We start from the raw sequence: 20716 nt of genomic DNA, 5'->3' as shown, positions 1-20716 counted from the left end.
ATGGTCTGCCTGACATCGTTGTTAGCGACAACGGATTGTGCTTCACCAGTCAGGAGTTTCAAGAGTTCATGAAACTCAATGGTATCAAATGTGTAAGGTCAGTACCATTCAAACCTGCATCCAATGGGCAAGCAGAACGTGCTGTCCAAATCATAAAGCAGAGTATGAAGCGAGTAACCCAAGGGTCACTGCAGACCCGTCTGTCATGCATACTGCTTAGTTACAGGACAAGACCACAAACGCTTACCGGGGTATCGCCTGCTGAACTAATGATGAAGAGAGGTCTTAAGGCCAAGCTATCTCTTGTACACCCTGACTTGAATAATCATGTTGAATATAGAAGACAAAGTCAGCAAGGGTATCACGATCGCGCAGCTGTGTCACGCGATACTTCTGTAAATGATCCTGTATATGTTCTGAATTATGGTCAGGGTCCCAAGTGGATTGCTGGTACTGTCTTGGCCAAGGAGGGCAACAGAGTACTTATTGTCAAGCTCAATAATGGGCAAACATGCAGGAAACATATGGATCAGACAAATCTACGGCACACAGACGAACTGGAACAGTCGGAGGAAGAAACAATCGACGACCAACCAACCTACCTCCAGTCATCAGAGGACTCAGTGGTCATCAGTGAATCGGGACTTTCAATCACTGACATGTTCAATGAAAATGGACTTTCAATCCCTGACATGGCCATTGCCACTCCCACCAGGTCAGCCACCCAGCCACTTGTCACAACAAACTCTGAACCCTCACCCAAGGCTGGAGTTGAACTGAGACGGTCAACCTGGGAGCGTAAAACACCGGACCGTCTCAATTTGTAAAAGACTGTGTTAATATCTCAGAGATGGGGTATAGTCAATCTGGGCAGCAGCGGGCGGGAGCTCCCATTCTCGGTGGCAGAGGCGCTTGCTGCCCAAGTGCCGGTGAGGATGGAGTCGGGCCCACGGAGGGTCGAAGACCTGCAAATAAAAAGCATCGAAAAAAACCATCGGAAGACCTTCAGGGGACCCCATCCAGGTAAGTTGCTGTAAAGAAAATGTATTAACATTGTTTACTAACCTTTTGTTTCAACTTTTCAGACACACCGTTGGGGACAGCCCAGACTCCAGCCATTGTCCTTCCCCATTCTGGCGCCGAGTCCTGCCGACTCCCGCCTGCAGGAATCTGGCATCTCGGCAGGCGGGAGCTCAGTTGCGCCACTCGGCCGCCCGTTGACGCCAGCGGGCAGATCCCGGCGGCTCTCCCCTCCCGCCCGCTCCAGCCGAAGTCCAAACTGGCACAGGGCAGAATCCGAGGAGGAGTGTTGGCGGCAGTGGGCAGTAAGGCCATCAATTTCGGCCCCATGGAGTCTATGATTCTAAGAGAGTGAGAAACTTGGACTGTCGTTTTACTCAATCTATCAGTCATCAGATAGGAAAATCATGAAGGTGTGGGAACGCAGAGTGAGCGAGGCCTAAACCAGAGCACAGCACCTGAAAACACAAATTGGATAAAGGAGAGTGAATGGTGTGGTGTGGCATGACAGCCCACAGGTCTTGCTCAGATGTGAGCAGCTTCCCAGTCTGGGTATGATTTACGCCATGCCAGAGAGTGGGAAAGAGGATGGGAGGTGCAGTTACCTCAGGTCACTCTCACTCATCTCCTCATCACCTGGACACAGGTTTCCAAGGGCTTGTCTGATTCCTGCCTGCCTCGCTCTGTCGGCCAGTGTCCCATCAACGGAAACCAGAAAGAGCGGAAGTGATAAAGAAAATTGGTAAATACTAGATTGGAGCCCAGAACATTGCTGCTCAATGGGTAACTCTCTCTCTCTGCTTGGCCTTTGACCCTTAACTTCAAGAATTTGGCCCTTAAAATTAAACATTTATGGGCTGTGATTGGCTCCTTTCTTGTGGATGAGGACATTTCATTTTGAGTGTGAAGTTTTGTGTGTTTTGGGCGTGTTTGTGAACTGTGAATTGGAGAAATGTGAGATGCCAAGTATGGCCTCTGCAAATGTGGGGTGTGCCCGACAATCAACGGGACTTGCATTGATAGAAATAGTCAGGCACTTGGAGATAATCGCACTGTGCATTCTGACTGATAAACGATTGCTGCTTTACTGTGATAAAGTCATGGGGTAAATCGCAAGAGAATTCAGAAATAAAAACAGAAAATGCACAGCATCTAATACCCCAAAGATTAATGATTCTACGATATCCGAATGCTGACTGACACACGGTGGACTTCCAGCCTCTGGAGCCCATTCCCTGTTTGATTTGATCGACAGAAGTGTTAATAGAATTTTACAGTACAGAAGGAGGCCATTCAGCCCATCGTGCCCATGCCAGCCCTTTGAGAGAGCGATCCCATTAGTCCCACTCCCTGCTCTTTCCCCAGAGCCCTGCAATTTTGTCCTTTTCATGTACTTACCCAATTCTCTTAAAATGAATATGCTTCCACCGCCCTTTCAGGCAGTGGCATTACAGATCATAGCAACTTGCTGAGTTTGAAAAATAATTCTCATCTCTCCTCTTGTTCCTTTGCCTGTGTTCTCTCGTTACTGACCCTTCTGCCACTGGATATCGTTTCCCCTTATTTCCTCTCTCAGAACCCTTCATAATTTTGAACACCTCCATTAAAGAATGCGGAGTCAAGAGGACTATCAGAATGTAGAGCTTGCTCATTGCAAGACAGAAAGCAGAGAGTAGGGGTAAAGGGTAATCACAGTGGCAGAAGGTGGGCAGTGGTGTTCCACAGGGATCAGTGCTGGACCACTGTTGTTCACTATTTATATTAACGATTTAGACTTTCGACTCAAAAATTTCTAAATTTGCAGAAGACACCAATACTGAGGAGGTCCAACAAATTACAGGAAGGCATAAATAAACTTGCAGAATGGCCACATAATTTGTAAATTAAATTCAATATAGATAGGTGTGAGGTATGACATTTTGGTAAGAAAAATAAGGAGGTCACATATTACTTGGAAAATAAGAATCTGAATGGGGTAGAACAACACCAACTTGTATTTATATAGCGCCTTTAACGTAGTGAAATGTCCCAAGGCGCTTCACAGGAGTGTTATGTGATAAAAATTTGACAACGAGCCGCATATGGAGAAATTAATACTTGGTCAAAGGGATAGTTTTTAAGGAGCGTCTTGAAGGAGGAAAGAGAGGTAGAGAGGCGGAGAGGTTTAGGGAGGGAGTTCCAGCGCTTGGGGCCTGGGCAACAGAAGGCACGGCCACAAATGTTTGAGCGATTATAATCAGGGATGCTCAAGAGGGCAGAATTAGTGGAGCACAGACATCTCTGGGGGTTGTGGGGCTGGAGGAGATTACAGAGATAGTGAGGGGTGAAGCCATGGAGGGATTTGAAAACAAGGATGAGAATTTTGAAATCGAGGCATTGTTTAACCGGGAGCCAATGTAGGTCAGTGAGCACAGGGGTGATGGATGAGCGGAACTTGGTGCGAGTCAGGACACGGGCTGCTGAGTTTTGGATCACCTCTAGTTTACATAGGGTAGAATGCGGGAGGCCGGCCAGGAGTGTGTTGGAATAGTCAAGTCTAGAGGTAACAAAGGCATGGATGAGGGTTTCAGCAGCGGATGAGTTGAGGCAAGGGGGGAGACGGGCAATGTTACGGAGGTGGAAATAGGCGGTTTTAGTTGTGCTGCAGATATGTGGTCAAAAGCAAAGGGATTTGAGTACAAATATTCAAATCACTAAAGATAGCGACGCAGGTTAATAAGGCCATAAAAAAGCAAACCAAACACTGAGTTTATTTGTAGAGGAATAGAATTGAAAAGTAGAGAAGATAAGCTAAACCTGTATCGAACCTTGGTCAGATCACACTGTGTACAATTCTGGTCACCATATTATAAAAAGGATATAGAGACACTGGGGAGGGGGCAGAGAAGATTTACAAGAATGAGAAAAGAAGGCTGAGAGGTGACCTAATAGATATCTTTAAAATTATGAAAGGTTTTGATAAAGAAGACACAGAGTGTTTACTTATGGTGAAGAGAAAAACTAGAGGCCATCAATATAAGATAGTCACCAAGAAATCCAATCGGGAATTCAGAAGAAACTTCTTTACCCAGAGATTGGTGAGAATGTGGAACTCGTTGCCACAGGGAGTGGTTGTGGCGAATAGTATCGATGTATTTAAGGGGAGGCTAGATAAACACATGAGGGAGAAGGGAATAGAGGGTTATGCTGATAGAGTTAGATGAGGAAAGACAGGAGGCTCGAGTGGAGCATAAACGCTGGCATGGATTGGTTGGGCCGAATGGCTGTCTATCCTATGTAAATCCTATGTATATTATATGTAAATCTCCCCTTAACCTTCTCTGCTCCAGGGAGAACAAGGCTTCTCCAGTCTCTCCACATAACTGAAGGTCCTCAGTCCTGGGACCCTTCTGGTAAATCTCCACACCCTCTCCAAGGCCTTGACATCCTTTCCATAGCGTGCTGCTGAGGATTGGACATAATGCTCCAGCGAATGCTAATCAGTGATTTTTTGTCCTTTGTACGTACTGTATATATCCAATTCCCTTTGGTGCGTTACTATCGAATCTGTTTCCGCCACCCTTTCAGGTAGTGCATTCCAGTGTTTTCTCTCTCTATTGGTGGCAGGTTTCCTGGGATCATTGTGCACGGCGCTGTTCGCGTCCTACGCTGTCCAGCGCAAGCCGATGGTGGAGTGGGGAAGGGAGATGTTGAAGGTTGTTGGTGTGGCCGAGGCCTACTGCAGGAAGACCATTCGCCACATGTCGGGTAAGTGGGGGACTGCGGGGGAGGGGGGAAATAACAGAAACTCCCAGCACCAAGCATGTCTAAATTTAAGATCTGTTTGTGTGGGACTGATTCCCTGAATTCTACAAATTGGCCTTTGGTTCTTGCATGTGGGTTTTGAGGTGAGCTGCCAGGATGTGAATATAATGTGCAGACTGTCCCTCAGTTCTGACCATGTTCTCCACAACAAATTGCATTTATATAGCCCCTGTAACATAGGACAGCGCCCCAAGGCCATTCAAAAAAGCTTAATCAGACAAAGATTCACAGCGAACTGTTACATATGTATATACCTTGTGTAGTCACCAGAGGGCTCATCCTCTGGTGCTTAAGGAGGCCTCACAGGCTGGAGAGGCACTCTGGAGACCTGCAATAAAAGACTACGGTCACACTTTACTTTGAGCTCACAGTATCTAGTCAGACCCTTTATTCATACATAACAACTGGCAACGAGATACAGATGACGAACCCAATGATGCAGAGAACAATGGGCATTATGGAGACATTTTCGGAGGGAGATGATTGGGAAACCTTCGTGGAGCGACTTGACCAATACTTCGTGGCCAACGAGCTGGAAGAAGAAGCGAACACTGCCAAACGAAGGGCGATTCTTCTCACCATCTGCGGGGCACCAACGTATGGCCTGATGAAAAACCTGATTGCTCCAGCGAAACCCACAGAGAAATCATACGACGATTTGTGCACACTGGTACGAGAGCATGTGAACCCGAAGGAAAGCGTTCTGATGGCGAGGTACCAGTTCTACATCTACAAAAGGTCAGAAAGCCAGGAAGTAGCGAGCTATGTCGCCGAGCTGAGACACCTTGCAGGACATTGCGAATTTGAAGGACATTTGGAGCATATGCTCAGGGACTTCTTCATACTTGGCATTGGACATGAAGACTGTAGAGACCCCAACCTTGAGTAAAGCCATTGCTACCAGTGACAATACTAAGCAAATCTTTCAGCACACAAGTGCTGCTACAAGTACTGTGAACAAAGTGATGTTGTTTTCAAATTGCAATGGACAGGACAAGCCCCACATGCCTGCAGCTGCATGTACACAGATGTCTCAGAGTCCACTCTCAAGGGTGGTGAATGCAAAGCCATTAACACCTTATTGATGCTGTGGGGGTGATCATCGTTTCCATTCATGCCGCTTCAAAGGGTACGTTTGCAAGGGCTGCGGAACAATGGGACACCTCCAACATATGTGCAGGCGAGCTGCAAATCCTGCTAATCCTGCAAACCACCATGTTTCAGAGGAGGACAGATCCACGATGGATCACGATGAACCAGAGCCTCAGACCGTGGAGGTAGAGGTATATGGGGTGCACACATTTACCACAAAGTGTCCCCCGATAATGCTGAAGGTTGAATTAAATGGGCTCCCGGTGTCAATGGAGCTAGACACGGGTGCGAGCCAGTCCATTATGAGCAAAAAGACTTTCAATAAATTGTCGTGCAGCAAAGCCTCAAGGCCAGTCCTGACCCCCATTCGCACTAAACTGAGAACGTCCACAAAGGAACTGATTCTTGTCATCGGCAGTGCTACTGTAAAGGTCTCCTCCGATGGAGCGGTGCACAAGCTACCACTCTGGGTGGTACAATGATGGTGGCACAGACTCTTACCGTTCCAGTGCAATGCACCGGGGTGGACCAGGGCCAGTTTGCACCCACCATTCGTGACGCTGGGGGCAGCTGCTGAAAGTTTGCCAAAAGGGAAGAGTAAAAAGTGAAGACTGCTCTGGTGGATGTTGTAACAGTTCGCCATTGAGCAGTGGGAGGCCTAGGATATATCACCGACCCCAGCTCTCAGTGGGAGAAGCCAAAGACAGATGCACAGCCTCAGCAGGGGATGCCCACGATTGAGCCCCAGCTACAGTAGGGGAGCAATCCATAAAATAAACATGGTAAGATAAATCATTCTTTTTGTTTAACAGTTTATTGAAAGGGGGATGGAGTATAAAAGTGGGGAAGTCTTTTTACAACTGTTGGTGAGACCACACCTGGAGTTCTGCATACAGTTTTGGTCTCCTTATTTAAGGAATTATATAATTACATTGGAGGCAGTTCAGAGAAGTTTCACGAGGTTGATTCCGGAGATGAAGGGGTTTGTTATGTATGTAAACATTGTAACTGTGTAAGATTTGCCACCAGAGGGCACAACTTTTGGAGGCCCAAGGGTCACCTGCACACCTCGTGCAAGGGAGTATAAAAGGTTGTCTGCCATGCTGCTTAGGCATTCTGGAGTTGTATTAAAGAGACGAAGGTCACATCAGTTTTAGCTCATAGTACTCAGTCTTGTGGAGTTCTTCCATACTTAACAATAACAGATTCCGAACTTTCACATGGTCATGGCTGTCGTTGGTATTTTAGAGAGATTTGTAGAGGGTGATGATTGGGAAGCCTTCGTTGAGCGTCTTGACCTGTACTTCGTGACCAACGAGCTGGATGGGGATGATAAAGCGATCAAGCGCAGGACAATTCTCCTCACCGTGTGTGGGTCCACAATATACGGCCTCATCAAGAATCTGCTGGCACCAGAGAAACCAGCGGAGAAGACATATACAGTTGTGTACACTGGTTCGGAACCATCTAAAGCCGAAGGAGAGCATCTCAATGGCCAGGTATCGCTCCTACACGCACCACCGTGTGTCGAGTTATGTCGCCAACCTGAGACGCCTTGCGGGAACTTGCGAATTTGCTGGAAATGCTCCGGGACATTTTTGTGCTTGGCCTCGGCCACGAGGTCATTCTTCGCAAGCTGCTGTCTGCTGAATCTCTAGACCTGAGCAAGGCCATCGCAATAGCCCAGGCATTCGTATCCACGAGCGATAATACCAGACAGATATCTTCCCAGCATCGAAGCTCACTGGCAAGTACTGTGCATAAAATAATGTCGCTAGCAGGCAGAACTGCATAAGGCAGGGCCTACATGTCTGCAGCTGCAAGACCTGGGATGACTCAGAGTCTGCCATCAGGCGTGAATGCAAATCCATAAGCACTATGTTGGCGCTGCGGAGGTAATCATCGAGCCCATCAATGTCGATTCAAGCACTACGTGTGCAAAGGCTGCAAAACAATGGGGTACCTCCAGCGAATGTGCAAGGGCGCTGCGACTCACCACGTGGCAGAGTTGGCAGAGGATGATCGATCCAGCGTGGATCACGCAGAACAAACATGAGAGGCAATTCAACTCGAGGAAGCAGTGTATGTGGTACACCCCTTCACCACCAAGAGCCCTCCTATCATGCTAAAAGTCAAATTGAACGGTATTCCGGTATCAATGGAGTTGGACACGGGGGCGAGTCAGTCAATTATGAGCCAGAAGGCTTTTGAGAAACTGTGGGGCAACAAGGCACAAAGGCCCAAACTAAGCCCGATTCAGACAAAGCTGCGCACCTACACAAAAGAGCTCATACCAGTCATTGGCAGTGCGACAGTTAAGGTATTGTACGATGGAGCTGTGCATGATTTATCACTGTGGATTGTATCAGGCAATGGCCCAATGCTATTTGGTAGAAGCTGGCTGGGAAAGATTCGATGGAACTGGGACGACATCAAAGCATTATCTTCAGTGGATGATGCCTCGTGCGCCCAAGTGGGGAGCAAATTTTCCTCGCTATTTAAACCAGGCATCGGCAACTTCACAGGTGCCAAGGTGCAGATCCATCTAGTCCCCAATGCACGGCCCGTTCATCACAAGGCTTGAGTGGTTCCATATATGATGAGGGAGAAAGTTGAGATCGAACTGGACAGACTCCAATGCGAAGGAATCATATCGCCAGTCAAGTTCAACGAGTGGGACAGTCCAATTGTTCCAGTGTTGAAAAGCGATGGCATGGTCAGAATCTGTGGAGACTGCAAGGTAACGACTAACCGAGTCTCACTACAGGACCAGTACCCGCTACCCAAGGTGGATAACGTTCGCAACGTTAGCAGGGGGGAAGTCATTCATCAAGTTGGACCTCTCCTCCACCTACATGACACAGGAGTGGCTGAATCTTCGAAAAGATTGACGTGCATCAACACACACAAAGGGCTGTTTATATACCACAGGTGCCCTTTTGGGATTCGCTCGGCTGCTGCCAGAGGAACATGGAGAGTCTGTTGAAATCGGTTCTGCGCACCGTTGTTTTCAAGACGGCATCCTGATCACCAGTCGTGACACCACCGAACACCTGCACACCTGGAAGAGATTCTAAGTGGACTAGACAGAGTGGGACTCAGGCTGAAATGCTCCAAGTGTATTTTCCTGGTGCCAGAGGTCGAATTTTTGGGGAGAAAGATTGCTGTAGATGGCATCAGACGCACGGATTCAAAGACAGAGGCCATCAAGAATGCACCCAGACCACAGAATGTGATGGAGCTGCATTCGTTCCTGGGGCTCCTCAACTATTTTGGTAACTTTCTACCCGGGTTAAGCACTTTGCTGGAACCGTTGCACATGTTGCTACGTAAGGGTGACGACTGGGTTTGGGGTCAATCTCACGAGACAGCCTTTGAGAAGGCCATAAACCTATTTTGTTCTAACAAGTTACTTGTACTGTATGACCCGTGTAAATGATTAGTGCTAGCTTGTGATGCATCTTCGTACGGGGTTAGCTGTGTGTTACAGCAAACCAATGTATCGGGTAAACTTCAACTGGTTGCATATGTGTTTAGGAGTCTGTCTAAGGCTGAAAGAGCCTACAGTATGGTCGAGAAAGAGGCGTTAGCATGTGTATATGGGGTTAAGAAAATGCACCAATACCTATTTGGACTTCAGTTTGAGCTTGAAACCGACCACAAACCGCTCATTTCACTGTTTTCAGAAAGCAAAGGTATAAACACCAATGCTTCGTCCCGCATCCAAAGATGGGCACTAACATTATCCGCCTATGACTATGTTATCCGCCACAGATCAGGCACGGAGAACTGTGCTGATACCCTCAATCAGCTACCATTGCCCATTACCAGGGTGTAAATGGCGCAGCCCGCAGACTTGTTTCTGGTCATGGATGCTTTTGAGAGTGAGGGGTCACCCATCACTGCTCGCCAGATCAGGACCTGGACCAGCCAGGATCCTGTGCTATCACTTGTAAAAAGTTACATCCTTAATGGGAGCTGGTCGGCCGTTCCCGGGGAAATGCAAGATGAAATTAAGCCGTTTCACTGACGCAAAGATGAAATGTCCATCCAGTCGGATTGTCTCTTATGGGGTACTTGCGTGGTTTTGCCAAAAAAAGGCATGGAAACGTTAATACGCAACCTACACAATATCCATCCAGGCATAGACATGATGAAGGCTAGAGGCAGGTTGCATGTTTGGTGGCCTGGCATTGACTCGGACTTAGAGTCATGCGTACACCAGTGCAACACATGCTCACAATTGAGCAATGCGCCAAGGGAGGCTCCATTGTGTCTGTGGTCATGGCCCTCCAAACTGTGGTCCAGGATCCACGTAGATTTTGCTAGCCCCTTTCTCGGAAAGATGTTTTTAGTTGTAGTAGACGTTTACTCTAAATGGATTGAATGCATAATCATGTCATCCAGCACGTCCACTACCACCATTGAATGCGTCCGGGCTATGTTCGCCACCCATGGCTTGCCCGACGTCCTTGTCAGTGACAATTGACCATGTTTCATCAGCTCGGAATTCAACGAGTTTATGACCCGCAAAGAGATTAAGCATGTCAGGTCTGCCCCATTTAAGCCCCCCGCATCCAACGGTCAAGTGGAACGGGTAGTCCAAACTATCAAGCAGAGCTTGAAACGCATGACGGAAGGTTCCTTGCAGACCCGCTTATCTCGGGTTCTGTTCAGTTACCGGACGCGACCCCACTTGTTCACTGGGGTCCCCTCTGCAGAATTGTTAATGAAGAGAGCAGTCAAAACCAGGCTCTCCCTAGTCCACCCGGATCTAAATGATCATGTGAAAACCCGGCGTCACTGGCAAAACATGTACCACGATCGCGTGGCTGTATCGCGTGACATTGATGTTAACGACCCTGTGTTTGTCCTTAATTATGGTCATGGTCCTAACTGAGTCGCTGGCACTGTCTTGGCCAAGGAGGGGAATAGAGTGTTTATAGTCAAACTATTAAATGGACAAACATGCAGAAAGCATTTGGATCAGACCAAACTGCGGTTCACCGACAAGCAGGAACAACCTGAAGAGGACATCACCACCTTCGATCCACCAACACACACCTAACCAGCAATCGACCTCGCTGTCAATCAAGAGGATGAACCCACCATTCCCAACAGTCCTGTCAGACCAGCCGCGCCGCAGTGCAGCAATGGTCCGATCAACTCACCCATGCCAGAGTTGGAACTCAGACAATCAACAAGGGAGCGTAGGGCCCCGGATTGTCGCAACTTGTAAATAATTTGTATCAAAGACTTTGGGGGGAGTGATGTTATGTATGTAAACATTGTAACTGTGTAAGACTTGCCACCAGAGGGCACAACTGTTGGAGGCCCAAGGGTCACCTGCATATCTCGTGCAAGGGAGTATAAAAGGTTGTCTGCCAGGCTGCTTAGGCACTCTGGAGTTGTATTAAAGAGACTAAAGTCACATCAGTTTTAGCTCACAGTACTCAGTCTTGTGGAGTTCTTCCATACTTAACAGGGTTGTCTTTTGAAGAAAGGTTGAGCAGGTTGGGCTTATACTCATTGGAGTTAAGAAGAATGAGAAGTGATCTTATTGAAACATATACGATTCTGAGGGGGCTGGACAAGGTAGATGCAGAGAGGATGTTTCCCCTCGTGGGGGAATCTAGAACTAGGGGGCATAATTTCAGAATAAGGGGTCGCCCATTTAAAACGGAGATGAGGAGGAATTTCTTCTCTCAGAGGGTCGTGTATCTTTGGAATTCTCTACACAAAGCTGTGGAAGCTCAGTCATTGAATATATTTAAGATGGAGATAGACAGATTTTTGAGCGATAAGGGAGTTAAGGGTTATGGGGAGCAGGCAGGGAAGTGGAGCTGAGTCCATGATCAGATCAGCCATGATCTTCTTGAATGGCGGAGCAGGCTCGAGGTGCCGAATGGCCAATTCCTGCTCTTATTTCTTATGTTCTTATGTTCTAAGGCAGAGAATTCCTCAGATTATTTTTAAGAATAGACTCATTAAGATGCATTTTTTCCTCAGAGTACCAAGAAAACTGGTTTTATTTTGAAACTAAATGGCAGTCGTATTTGGAAGAAAGAGGGATTGCACAGGAGGGGCAGAACACACCGACATTCCCCAAGAACTATGACGCGGAGAAAAGAGATCAGGTCGGTGCAGACAATTCAAAATCCTGGGTTAAACTTGTTCAATTTTGAAACTCGGCGAGGTTGATTTCAAATGTATGTTTGCTCACTGGGGGCAGGTCTACCCACCAGCAGGGCATCGTGGGAAACCGTGGGCGTGATCCCGCCATTGGATAATTGGGAGCATGCCTGTCAGTGCACACTCTGACTGGCTGTGTACCGGGTGCGGAGGACCACTGGAGATGGCCGCTCCAGTTGGTTCGTCCTGCATTATGGGGGACCAGGGATCGAAGGGGTATTACACCAATGACACAGTGTTAACAAGAAGCTCCAAAAAAGTTAAAACATGTTGGTGGAAAGGTCTCTATATGGCAAGCGGCAGTGATCCAGTCAACAAAATGTTGCGTACCCCACTCTCGTTACGTAATCAATTGGTACATCTGTACATGTAGGAATTTAACCAGTATGGCACTAGTTAGGCTGGGGTTTAGTTTGGAATCTGTGCTCTGGGATGGTTTGGTTTGGGTTTGGTATCTGTGCCCTGGGATGATTTGGTTTGGGTTTGGTATCTGTGCCCTGGGATGGTTTGGTTTGGTTTGGTATCTGTGCCCTGGGATGGTTTGGTTTGGGTTTGGTATCTGTGCTCTGGGATGGTTTGGTTTGGGTTTGGATTCTGTGCTCTGGGATGGTTTGGTTTGGGTTTGGTATCTGTGCCCTGGGATGGTTGGGTTTGGGTTTTATATCTGTGCTCTGGGATGGTTTGGGTTTGGTATCTGTGCCCTGGGATGGTTTGGTTTGGGTTTGTTATCTGTGCCCTGGGATGGTTTGGTTTGGGTTTGGTATCTGTGCCCTGGGATGGTTTGGTTTGGGTTTGGTATCTGTGCCCTGGGATGGTTTGGTTTGGGTTTGGTATCTGTGCCCTGGGATGGTTTGGTTTGGGTTTGGTATCTGTGCCCTGGGATGGTTTGGTTTGGGTTTGTTTTCTGTGCTCTGGGATGGTTTAGTTTGGGTTTGGTATCTGTGCCCTGGGATGGTTTGGTTTGGGTTTGGTATCTGTGCCCTGGGATGGTTTGGTTTGGGTTTGGTATCTGTGCTCTGGGATGGTTTGGTTTGGGTTTTATACCTGTGCTCTGGGATGGTTTGGGTTTGGTATCTGTGCCCTGGGATGGTTTGGTTTGGGTTTGGTATCTGTGCTCTGGGATGGTTTGGTTTGGGTTTGGTATCTGTGCTCTGGGATGGTTTGGTTTGGGTTTGGTATCTGTGCTCTGGGATAGTTTGGGTTTGGTATCTGTGCCCTGGGATGGTTTGGTTTGGGTTTGTTATCTGTGCCCTGGGAAGGTTTGGTTTGGTTTGTTCTCATAAGAACATAAGAAATAGGAGCAGGAGTAGGCCATTTGGCCTCTCGCGCCTGCTCCACCATTCAATAAGTTCATGGCTGATCTGATCATGGACTCAGCTCCACTTCCCTGCCCGCTCCGCATAACCCTTTATTCCCTTATCGCTCAAAAATCTGTCTATCTCCGCCTTAAATATATTCAAAGACCCAGCCTCCACAGGTCTCTTGGGCAGAGAATTCCACAGATTTACAACCCTCTGAGAGAAGAAATTTCTTCTCATCTCAGTTTTAAATGGGCGGCCCCTTATTCTAAGACTATGTCCGCTTGTTTTAGTTTCCCCTATGAGTGGAAATATCCTCTCTGCTTCCACCTTGTCGGGCCCCCTCATTATCTTATGTTTCAATAAGATCACCTCTCATTCTTCTAAGCTCCAATGTGTTACTCAACCTACTCAACGTTTCTTCATAAGTCAACCCTCTCTTCTCCGGAATCAAACGAGTGAACCTTCTCCGAGCAGCCTCCAATGCAAGTATATCCTTCCTTAAATACGGAGACCAAAACTGCGGACAGTACTCTAGGTGTGGCCTCACCAATACCCTATACAGTTGTAGCAGGTCTTCTCTGCTTTTATACTCTATCCACCTTGCAATAAAGGCCAATATTCCATTTGCCTTCCTGATTACTTGCTGCACCTGCATACTAACTGTTTGGGTTTGGTATCTGTGCTCTGGGATGGTTTGGTTTTGTATCTGTGCCCTGGGATGGTTTGGGTTTGGGTTTGGTATCTGTGCTCTGGGATGGTTTAGTTTGGGTTTGGTATCTGTGCCCTGTGATGGTTTAGTTTGGGTTTGGTATCTGTGCCCTGGGATGGTTTGGTTTGGGTTTGTTATCTGTGCCCTGGGATGGTTTGGTTTGGGTTTGGTATCTGTGCCCTGGGATGGTTTGGTTTGGGTTTGGTATCTGTGCCCTGGGATGGTTTGGTTTGGGTTTGGTATCTGTGCCCTGGGATGGTTTGGTTTGGGTTTGGTATCTGTGCCCTGGGATGGTTTGGTTTGGGTTTGTTTTCTGTGCTCTGGGATGGTTTAGTTTGGGTTTGGTATCTGTGCCCTGGGATGGTTTGGTTAGGTTTGGTATCTGTGCCCTGGGAAGGTTTGGGTTTGGTATCTGTGCTCTGGGATTGTTTGGGTTTGGTATCTGTGCTCTGGGATGGTTTGGTTTGGGTTTGGTATCTGTGCTCTGGGATGGTTTGGGTTTGGTATCTGTGCCCTGGGATGGTTTGGATTTGGTATCTGTGCTCTGGGATTGTTTGGGTTTGGTATCTGTGCCCTGGGAAGGTTTGGGTTTGGTATCTGTGCCCTGGGAAGGTTTGGGTTTGGTATCTGTGCTCTGGGATGGTTTGGTTTGGGTTTGGTATCTGTGCCCTGGGATGGTTTGGTTTGGGTTTGGTATCTGTGCTCTGGGATGGTTTGGTTTGGGTTTGGATTCTGTGCTCTGGGATGGTTTGGTTTGGGTTTGGTATCTGTGCCCTGGGATGGTTGGGTTTGGGTTTTATATCTGTGCTCTGGGATGGTTTGGGTTTGGTATCTGTGCCCTGGGATGGTTTGGTTTGGGTTTGTTATCTGTGCCCTGGGATGGTTTGGTTTGGGTTTGGTATCTGTGCCCTGGGATGGTTTGGTTTGGGTTTGGTATCTGTGCCCTGGGATGGTTTGGTTTGGGTTTGGTATCTGTGCCCTGGGATGGTTTGGTTTGGGTTTGGTATCTGTGCCCTGGGATGGTTTGGTTTGGGTTTGTTTTCTGTGCTCTGGGATGGTTTAGTTTGGGTTTGGTATCTGTGCCCTGGGATGGTTTGGTTTGGGTTTGGTATCTGTGCCCTGGGATGGTTTGGTTTGGGTTTGGTATCTGTGCTCTGGGATGGTTTGGTTTGGGTTTTATACCTGTGCTCTGGGATGGTTTGGGTTTGGTATCTGTGCCCTGGGATGGTTTGGTTTGGGTTTGGTATCTGTGCTCTGGGATGGTTTGGGTTTGGTATCTGTGCCCTGGGATGGTTTGGTTTGGGTTTGTTATCTGTGCCCTGGGAAGGTTTGGTTTGGTTTGTTCTCATAAGAACATAAGAAATAGGAGCAGGAGTAGGCCATTTGGCCTCTCGCGCCTGCTCCACCATTCAATAAGTTCATGGCTGATCTGATCATGGACTCAGCTCCACTTCCCTGCCCGCTCCGCATAACCCTTTATTCCCTTATCGCTCAAAAATCTGTCTATCTCCGCCTTAAATATATTCAAAGACCCAGCCTCCACAGGTCTCTTGGGCAGAGAATTCCACAGATTTACAACCCTCTGAGAGAAGAAATTTCTTCTCATCTCAGTTTTAAATGGGCGGCCCCTTATTCTAAGACTATGTCCGCTTGTTTTAGTTTCCCCTATGAGTGGAAATATCCTCTCTGCTTCCACCTTGTCGGGCCCCCTCATTATCTTATGTTTCAATAAGATCACCTCTCATTCTTCTAAGCTCCAATGTGTTTAGGCCCAACCTACTCAACGTTTCTTCATAAGTCAACCATCTCTTCTCCGGAATCAAACGAGTGAACCTTCTCCGAGCAGCCTCCAATGCAAGTATATCCTTCCTTAAATACGGAGACCAAAACTGCGGACAGTACTCTAGGTGTGGCCTCACCAATACCCTATACAGTTGTAGCAGGTCTTCTCTGCTTTTATACTCTATCCACCTTGCAATAAAGGCCAATATTCCATTTGCCTTCCTGATTACTTGCTGCACCTGCATACTAACTGTTTGGGTTTGGTATCTGTGCTCTGGGATGGTTTGGTTTTGTATCTGTGCCCTGGGATGGTTTGGGTTTGGGTTTGGTATCTGTGCTCTGGGATGGTTTAGTTTGGGTTTGGTATCTGTGCCCTGTGATGGTTTAGTTTGGGTTTGGTATCTGTGCCCTGGGATGGTTTGGTTAGGTTTGGTATCTGTGCCCTGGGAAGGTTTGGGTTTGGTATCTGTGCTCTGGGATTGTTTGGGTTTGGTATCTGTGCTCTGGGATGGTTTGGTTTGGGTTTGGTATCTGTGCTCTGGGATGGTTTGGGTTTGGTATCTGTGCCCTGGGATGGTTTGGATTTGGTATCTGTGCTCTGGGATTGTTTGGGTTTGGTATCTGTGCCCTGGGAAGGTTTGGGTTTGGTATCTGTGCCCTGGGAAGGTTTGGGTTTGGTATCTGTGCTCTGGGATGGTTTGGTTTGGGTTTGGTATCTGTGCCCTGGGATGGTTTGGTTTGGGTTTGGTATCTGTGCTCTGGGATGGTTTGGTTTGGGTTTGGATTCTGTGCTCTGGGATGGTTTGGTTTGGGTTTGGTATCTGTGCCCTGGGATGGTTGGGTTTGGGTTTTATATCTGTGCTCTGGGATGGTTTGGGTTTGGTATCTGTGCCCTGGGATGGTTTGGTTTGGGTTTGTTATCTGTGCCCTGGGATGGTTTGGTTTGGGTTTGGTATCTGTGCCCTGGGATGGTTTGGTTTGGGTTTGGTATCTGTGCCCTGGGATGGTTTGGTTTGGGTTTGGTATCTGTGCCCTGGGATGGTTTGGTTTGGGTTTGGTATCTGTGCCCTGGGATGGTTTGGTTTGGGTTTGTTTTCTGTGCTCTGGGATGGTTTAGTTTGGGTTTGGTATCTGTGCCCTGGGATGGTTTGGTTAGGTTTGGTATCTGTGCCCTGGGAAGGTTTGGGTTTGGTATCTGTGCTCTGGGATTGTTTGGGTTTGGTATCTGTGCTCTGGGATGGTTTGGTTTGGGTTTGGTATCTGTGCTCTGGGATGGTTTGGGTTTGGTATCTGTGCCCTGGGATGGTTTGGATTTGGTATCTGTGCTCTGGGATTGTTTGGGTTTGGTATCTGTGCCCTGGGAAGGTTTGGGTTTGGTATCTGTGCCCTGGGAAGGTTTGGGTTTGGTATCTGTGCTCTGGGATGGTTTGGTTTGGGTTTGGTATCTGTGCCCTGGGATGGTTTGGTTTGGGTTTGGTATCTGTGCTCTGGGATGGTTTGGTTTGGGTTTGGATTCTGTGCTCTGGGATGGTTTGGTTTGGGTTTGGTATCTGTGCCCTGGGATGGTTGGGTTTGGGTTTTATATCTGTGCTCTGGGATGGTTTGGGTTTGGTATCTGTGCCCTGGGATGGTTTGGTTTGGGTTTGTTATCTGTGCCCTGGGATGGTTTGGTTTGGGTTTGGTATCTGTGCCCTGGGATGGTTTGGTTTGGGTTTGGTATCTGTGCCCTGGGATGGTTTGATTTGGGTTTGGTATCTGTGCCCTGGGATGGTTTGGTTTGGGTTTGGTATCTGTGCCCTGGGATGGTTTGGTTTGGGTTTGTTTTCTGTGCTCTGGGATGGTTTAGTTTGGGTTTGGTATCTGTGCCCTGGGATGGTTTGGTTTGGGTTTGGTATCTGTGCCCTGGGATGGTTTGGTTTGGGTTTGGTATCTGTGCTCTGGGATGGTTTGGTTTGGGTTTTATACCTGTGCTCTGGGATGGTTTGGGTTTGGTATCTGTGCCCTGGGATGGTTTGGTTTGGGTTTGGTATCTGTGCTCTGGGATGGTTTGGTTTGGGTTTGGTATCTGTGCTCTGGGATGGTTTGGTTTGGGTTTGGTATCTGTGCTCTGGGATGGTTTGGGTTTGGTATCTGTGCCCTGGGATGGTTTGGTTTGGGTTTGTTATCTGTGCCCTGGGAAGGTTTGGTTTGGTTTGTTCTCATAAGAACATAAGAAATAGGAGCAGGAGTAGGCCATTTGGCCTCTCGCGCCTGCTCCACCATTCAATAAGTTCATGGCTGATCTGATCATGGACTCAGCTCCACTTCCCTGCCCGCTCCGCATAACCCTTTATTCCCTTATCGCTCAAAAATCTGTCTATCTCCGCCTTAAATATATTCAAAGACCCAGCCTCCACAGGTCTCTTGGGCAGAGAATTCCACAGATTTACAACCCTCTGAGAGAAGAAATTTCTTCTCATCTCAGTTTTAAATGGGCGGCCCCTTATTCTAAGACTATGTCCGCTTGTTTTAGTTTCCCCTATGAGTGGAAATATCCTCTCTGCTTCCACCTTGTCGGGCCCCCTCATTATCTTATGTTTCAATAAGATCACCTCTCATTCTTCTAAGCTCCAATGTGTTTAGGCCCAACCTACTCAACGTTTCTTCATAAGTCAACCATCTCTTCTCCGGAATCAAACGAGTGAACCTTCTCCGAGCAGCCTCCAATGCAAGTATATCCTTCCTTAAATACGGAGACCAAAACTGCGGACAGTACTCTAGGTGTGGCCTCACCAATACCCTATACAGTTGTAGCAGGTCTTCTCTGCTTTTATACTCTATCCACCTTGCAATAAAGGCCAATATTCCATTTACCTTCCTGATTACTTGCTGCACCTGCATACTAACTGTTTGGGTTTGGTATCTGTGCTCTGGGATGGTTTGGTTTTGTATCTGTGCCCTGGGATGGTTTGGGTTTGGGTTTGGTATCTGTGCTCTGGGATGGTTTAGTTTGGGTTTGGTATCTGTGCCCTGTGATGGTTTAGTTTGGGTTTGGTATCTGTGCCCTGGGATGGTTTGGTTAGGTTTGGTATCTGTGCCCTGGGAAGGTTTGGGTTTGGTATCTGTGCTCTGGGATTGTTTGGGTTTGGTATCTGTGCTCTGGGATGGTTTGGTTTGGGTTTGGTATCTGTGCTCTGGGATGGTTTGGGTTTGGTATCTGTGCCCTGGGATGGTTTGGATTTGGTATCTGTGCTCTGGGATTGTTTGGGTTTGGTATCTGTGCCCTGGGAAGGTTTGGGTTTGGTATCTGTGCCCTGGGAAGGTTTGGGTTTGGTATCTGTGCTCTGGGATTGTTTGGGTTTGGTATCTGTGCTCTGGGATGGTTTGGTTTGGGTTTGGTATCTGTGCTCTGGGATGGTTTGGGTTTGGTATCTGTGTCCTGGGATGGTTTGCTTTGGGTTTGGTATCTGTGCCCTGGGATAGTTTGGGTTTGGGTTTGGTATCTGTGCTCTGGGATGGTTTAGTTTGGGTTTGGTATCTGTGCCCTGGGATGGTTTAGTTTGGGGTTGGTATCTGTGCCCTGGGATGGTTTAGTTTGGGTTTGGTATCTGTGCCCTGGGATGGTTTAGTTTGGGTTTGGTATCTGTGCCCTGGGATGGTTTAGTTTGGGTTTGGTATCTGTGCCCTGGGATGGTTTGGTTAGGTTTGGTATCTGTGCCCTGGGAAGGTTTGGGTTTGGTATCTGTGCTCTGGGATTGTTTGGGTTTGGTATCTGTGCTCTGGGATTGTTTGGGTTTGGTATCTGTGCTCTGGGATGGTTTGGTTTGGGTTTGGTTCTGTGCTCTGGGATGGTTTGGGTTTGGTATTTGTGCCCTGGGATGGTTTAGGTTTGGTATCTGTGCTCTGGGATTGTTTGGGTTTGGTATCTGTGCCCTGGGAAGGTTTGGGTTTGGTATCTGTGCTCTGGAATGGTTTGGATTTGGTATCTGTGTCCTGGGATGGTTTGCTTTGGGTTTGGTATCTGTGCCCTGGGATGGTTTGGGTTTGGTATCTGTGCCCTGGGAAGGTTTGGGTTTGGTATCTGTGCTCTGGGATTGTTTGGGTTTGGTATCTGTGCCCTGGGAAGGTTTGGGTTTGGTATCTGTGCCCTGGGATGGTTTGGGTTTGGTATCTGTGCTCTGGGATTGTTTGGGTTTGGTATCTGTGCTCTGGGATGGTTTGGTTTGGGTTTGGTATCTGTGCTCTGGGATGGTTTGGGTTTGGTATCTGTGTCCTGGGATGGTTTGCTTTGGGTTTGGTATCTGTGCCCTGGGAAGGTTTGGGTTTGGTATCTGTGCTCTGGGATGGTTTGCTTTGGGTTTGGTATCTGTGCCCTGGGATAGTTTGGGTTTGGTAGCTGTGCTCTGGGATGGTTTGGTTTGGGTTTGGTATCTGTGCCCTGGGATGGTTTGCTTTGGGTTTGGTATCTGTGCCCTGGGATGGTTTGCTTTGGGTTTGGTATCCGTGCCCTGGGATAGTTTGGGTTTGGCAGCTGTGCCCTGGGATGGTTTGCTTTGGGTTTGGTATCTGTGCCCTGGTATGGTTTGCTTTGGGTTTGGTATCTGTGCCCTGGGATGGTTTGCTTTGGGTTTGGTATCTGTGCTCTGGGATGGTTTGGTTTGTCATGTATGCTCTGGGCTGGTATGGTTTGGTTGGGGTTGGTATCTGTGCCTTGGGATGGTTTGGGTTTGGTATCTGTGCTCTGGGATGGTTTGGTTTGGTTAGGTTTTGTATCTGTGCCCTGGGATAGTTTGGGTTTGGTATCTGTGCCCTGGGATGGTTTGGTTTGGTATCTGTG

At 47.9% G+C, this 20716-nt stretch overlaps 1 protein-coding gene across 3 annotated transcripts in view; it reads left to right on the top strand.

Annotated features, from left to right (window-relative positions):
* adprhl1 (ADP-ribosylhydrolase like 1) overlaps positions 1 to 20716 on the top strand; it is a 201623-nt gene that overhangs the window by 160764 nt on the left and 20143 nt on the right. For all 3 annotated transcript variants that reach the window (XR_011595910.1, XM_070894183.1, XM_070894182.1), the window contains exons 4-5: positions 4627 to 4767; positions 11926 to 12053. Coding sequence is in view for 2 of the 3 variants with exons in the window: in XM_070894183.1 (XP_070750284.1) it covers positions 4627 to 4767; positions 11926 to 12053 (269 nt within the window). In the remaining variant the exon portion in view is untranslated. The remainder of the gene's footprint in view (positions 1 to 4626; positions 4768 to 11925; positions 12054 to 20716) is intronic.

Source organism: Pristiophorus japonicus, chromosome 11 (assembly GCF_044704955.1).
Source record: "Pristiophorus japonicus isolate sPriJap1 chromosome 11, sPriJap1.hap1, whole genome shotgun sequence".
In the NCBI taxonomy this organism is placed as follows: Eukaryota; Metazoa; Chordata; class Chondrichthyes; family Pristiophoridae; genus Pristiophorus; species Pristiophorus japonicus.
Note: the sequence above shows the minus strand (reverse complement) of the source record. Positions and strands in the feature narration are given on the sequence as shown.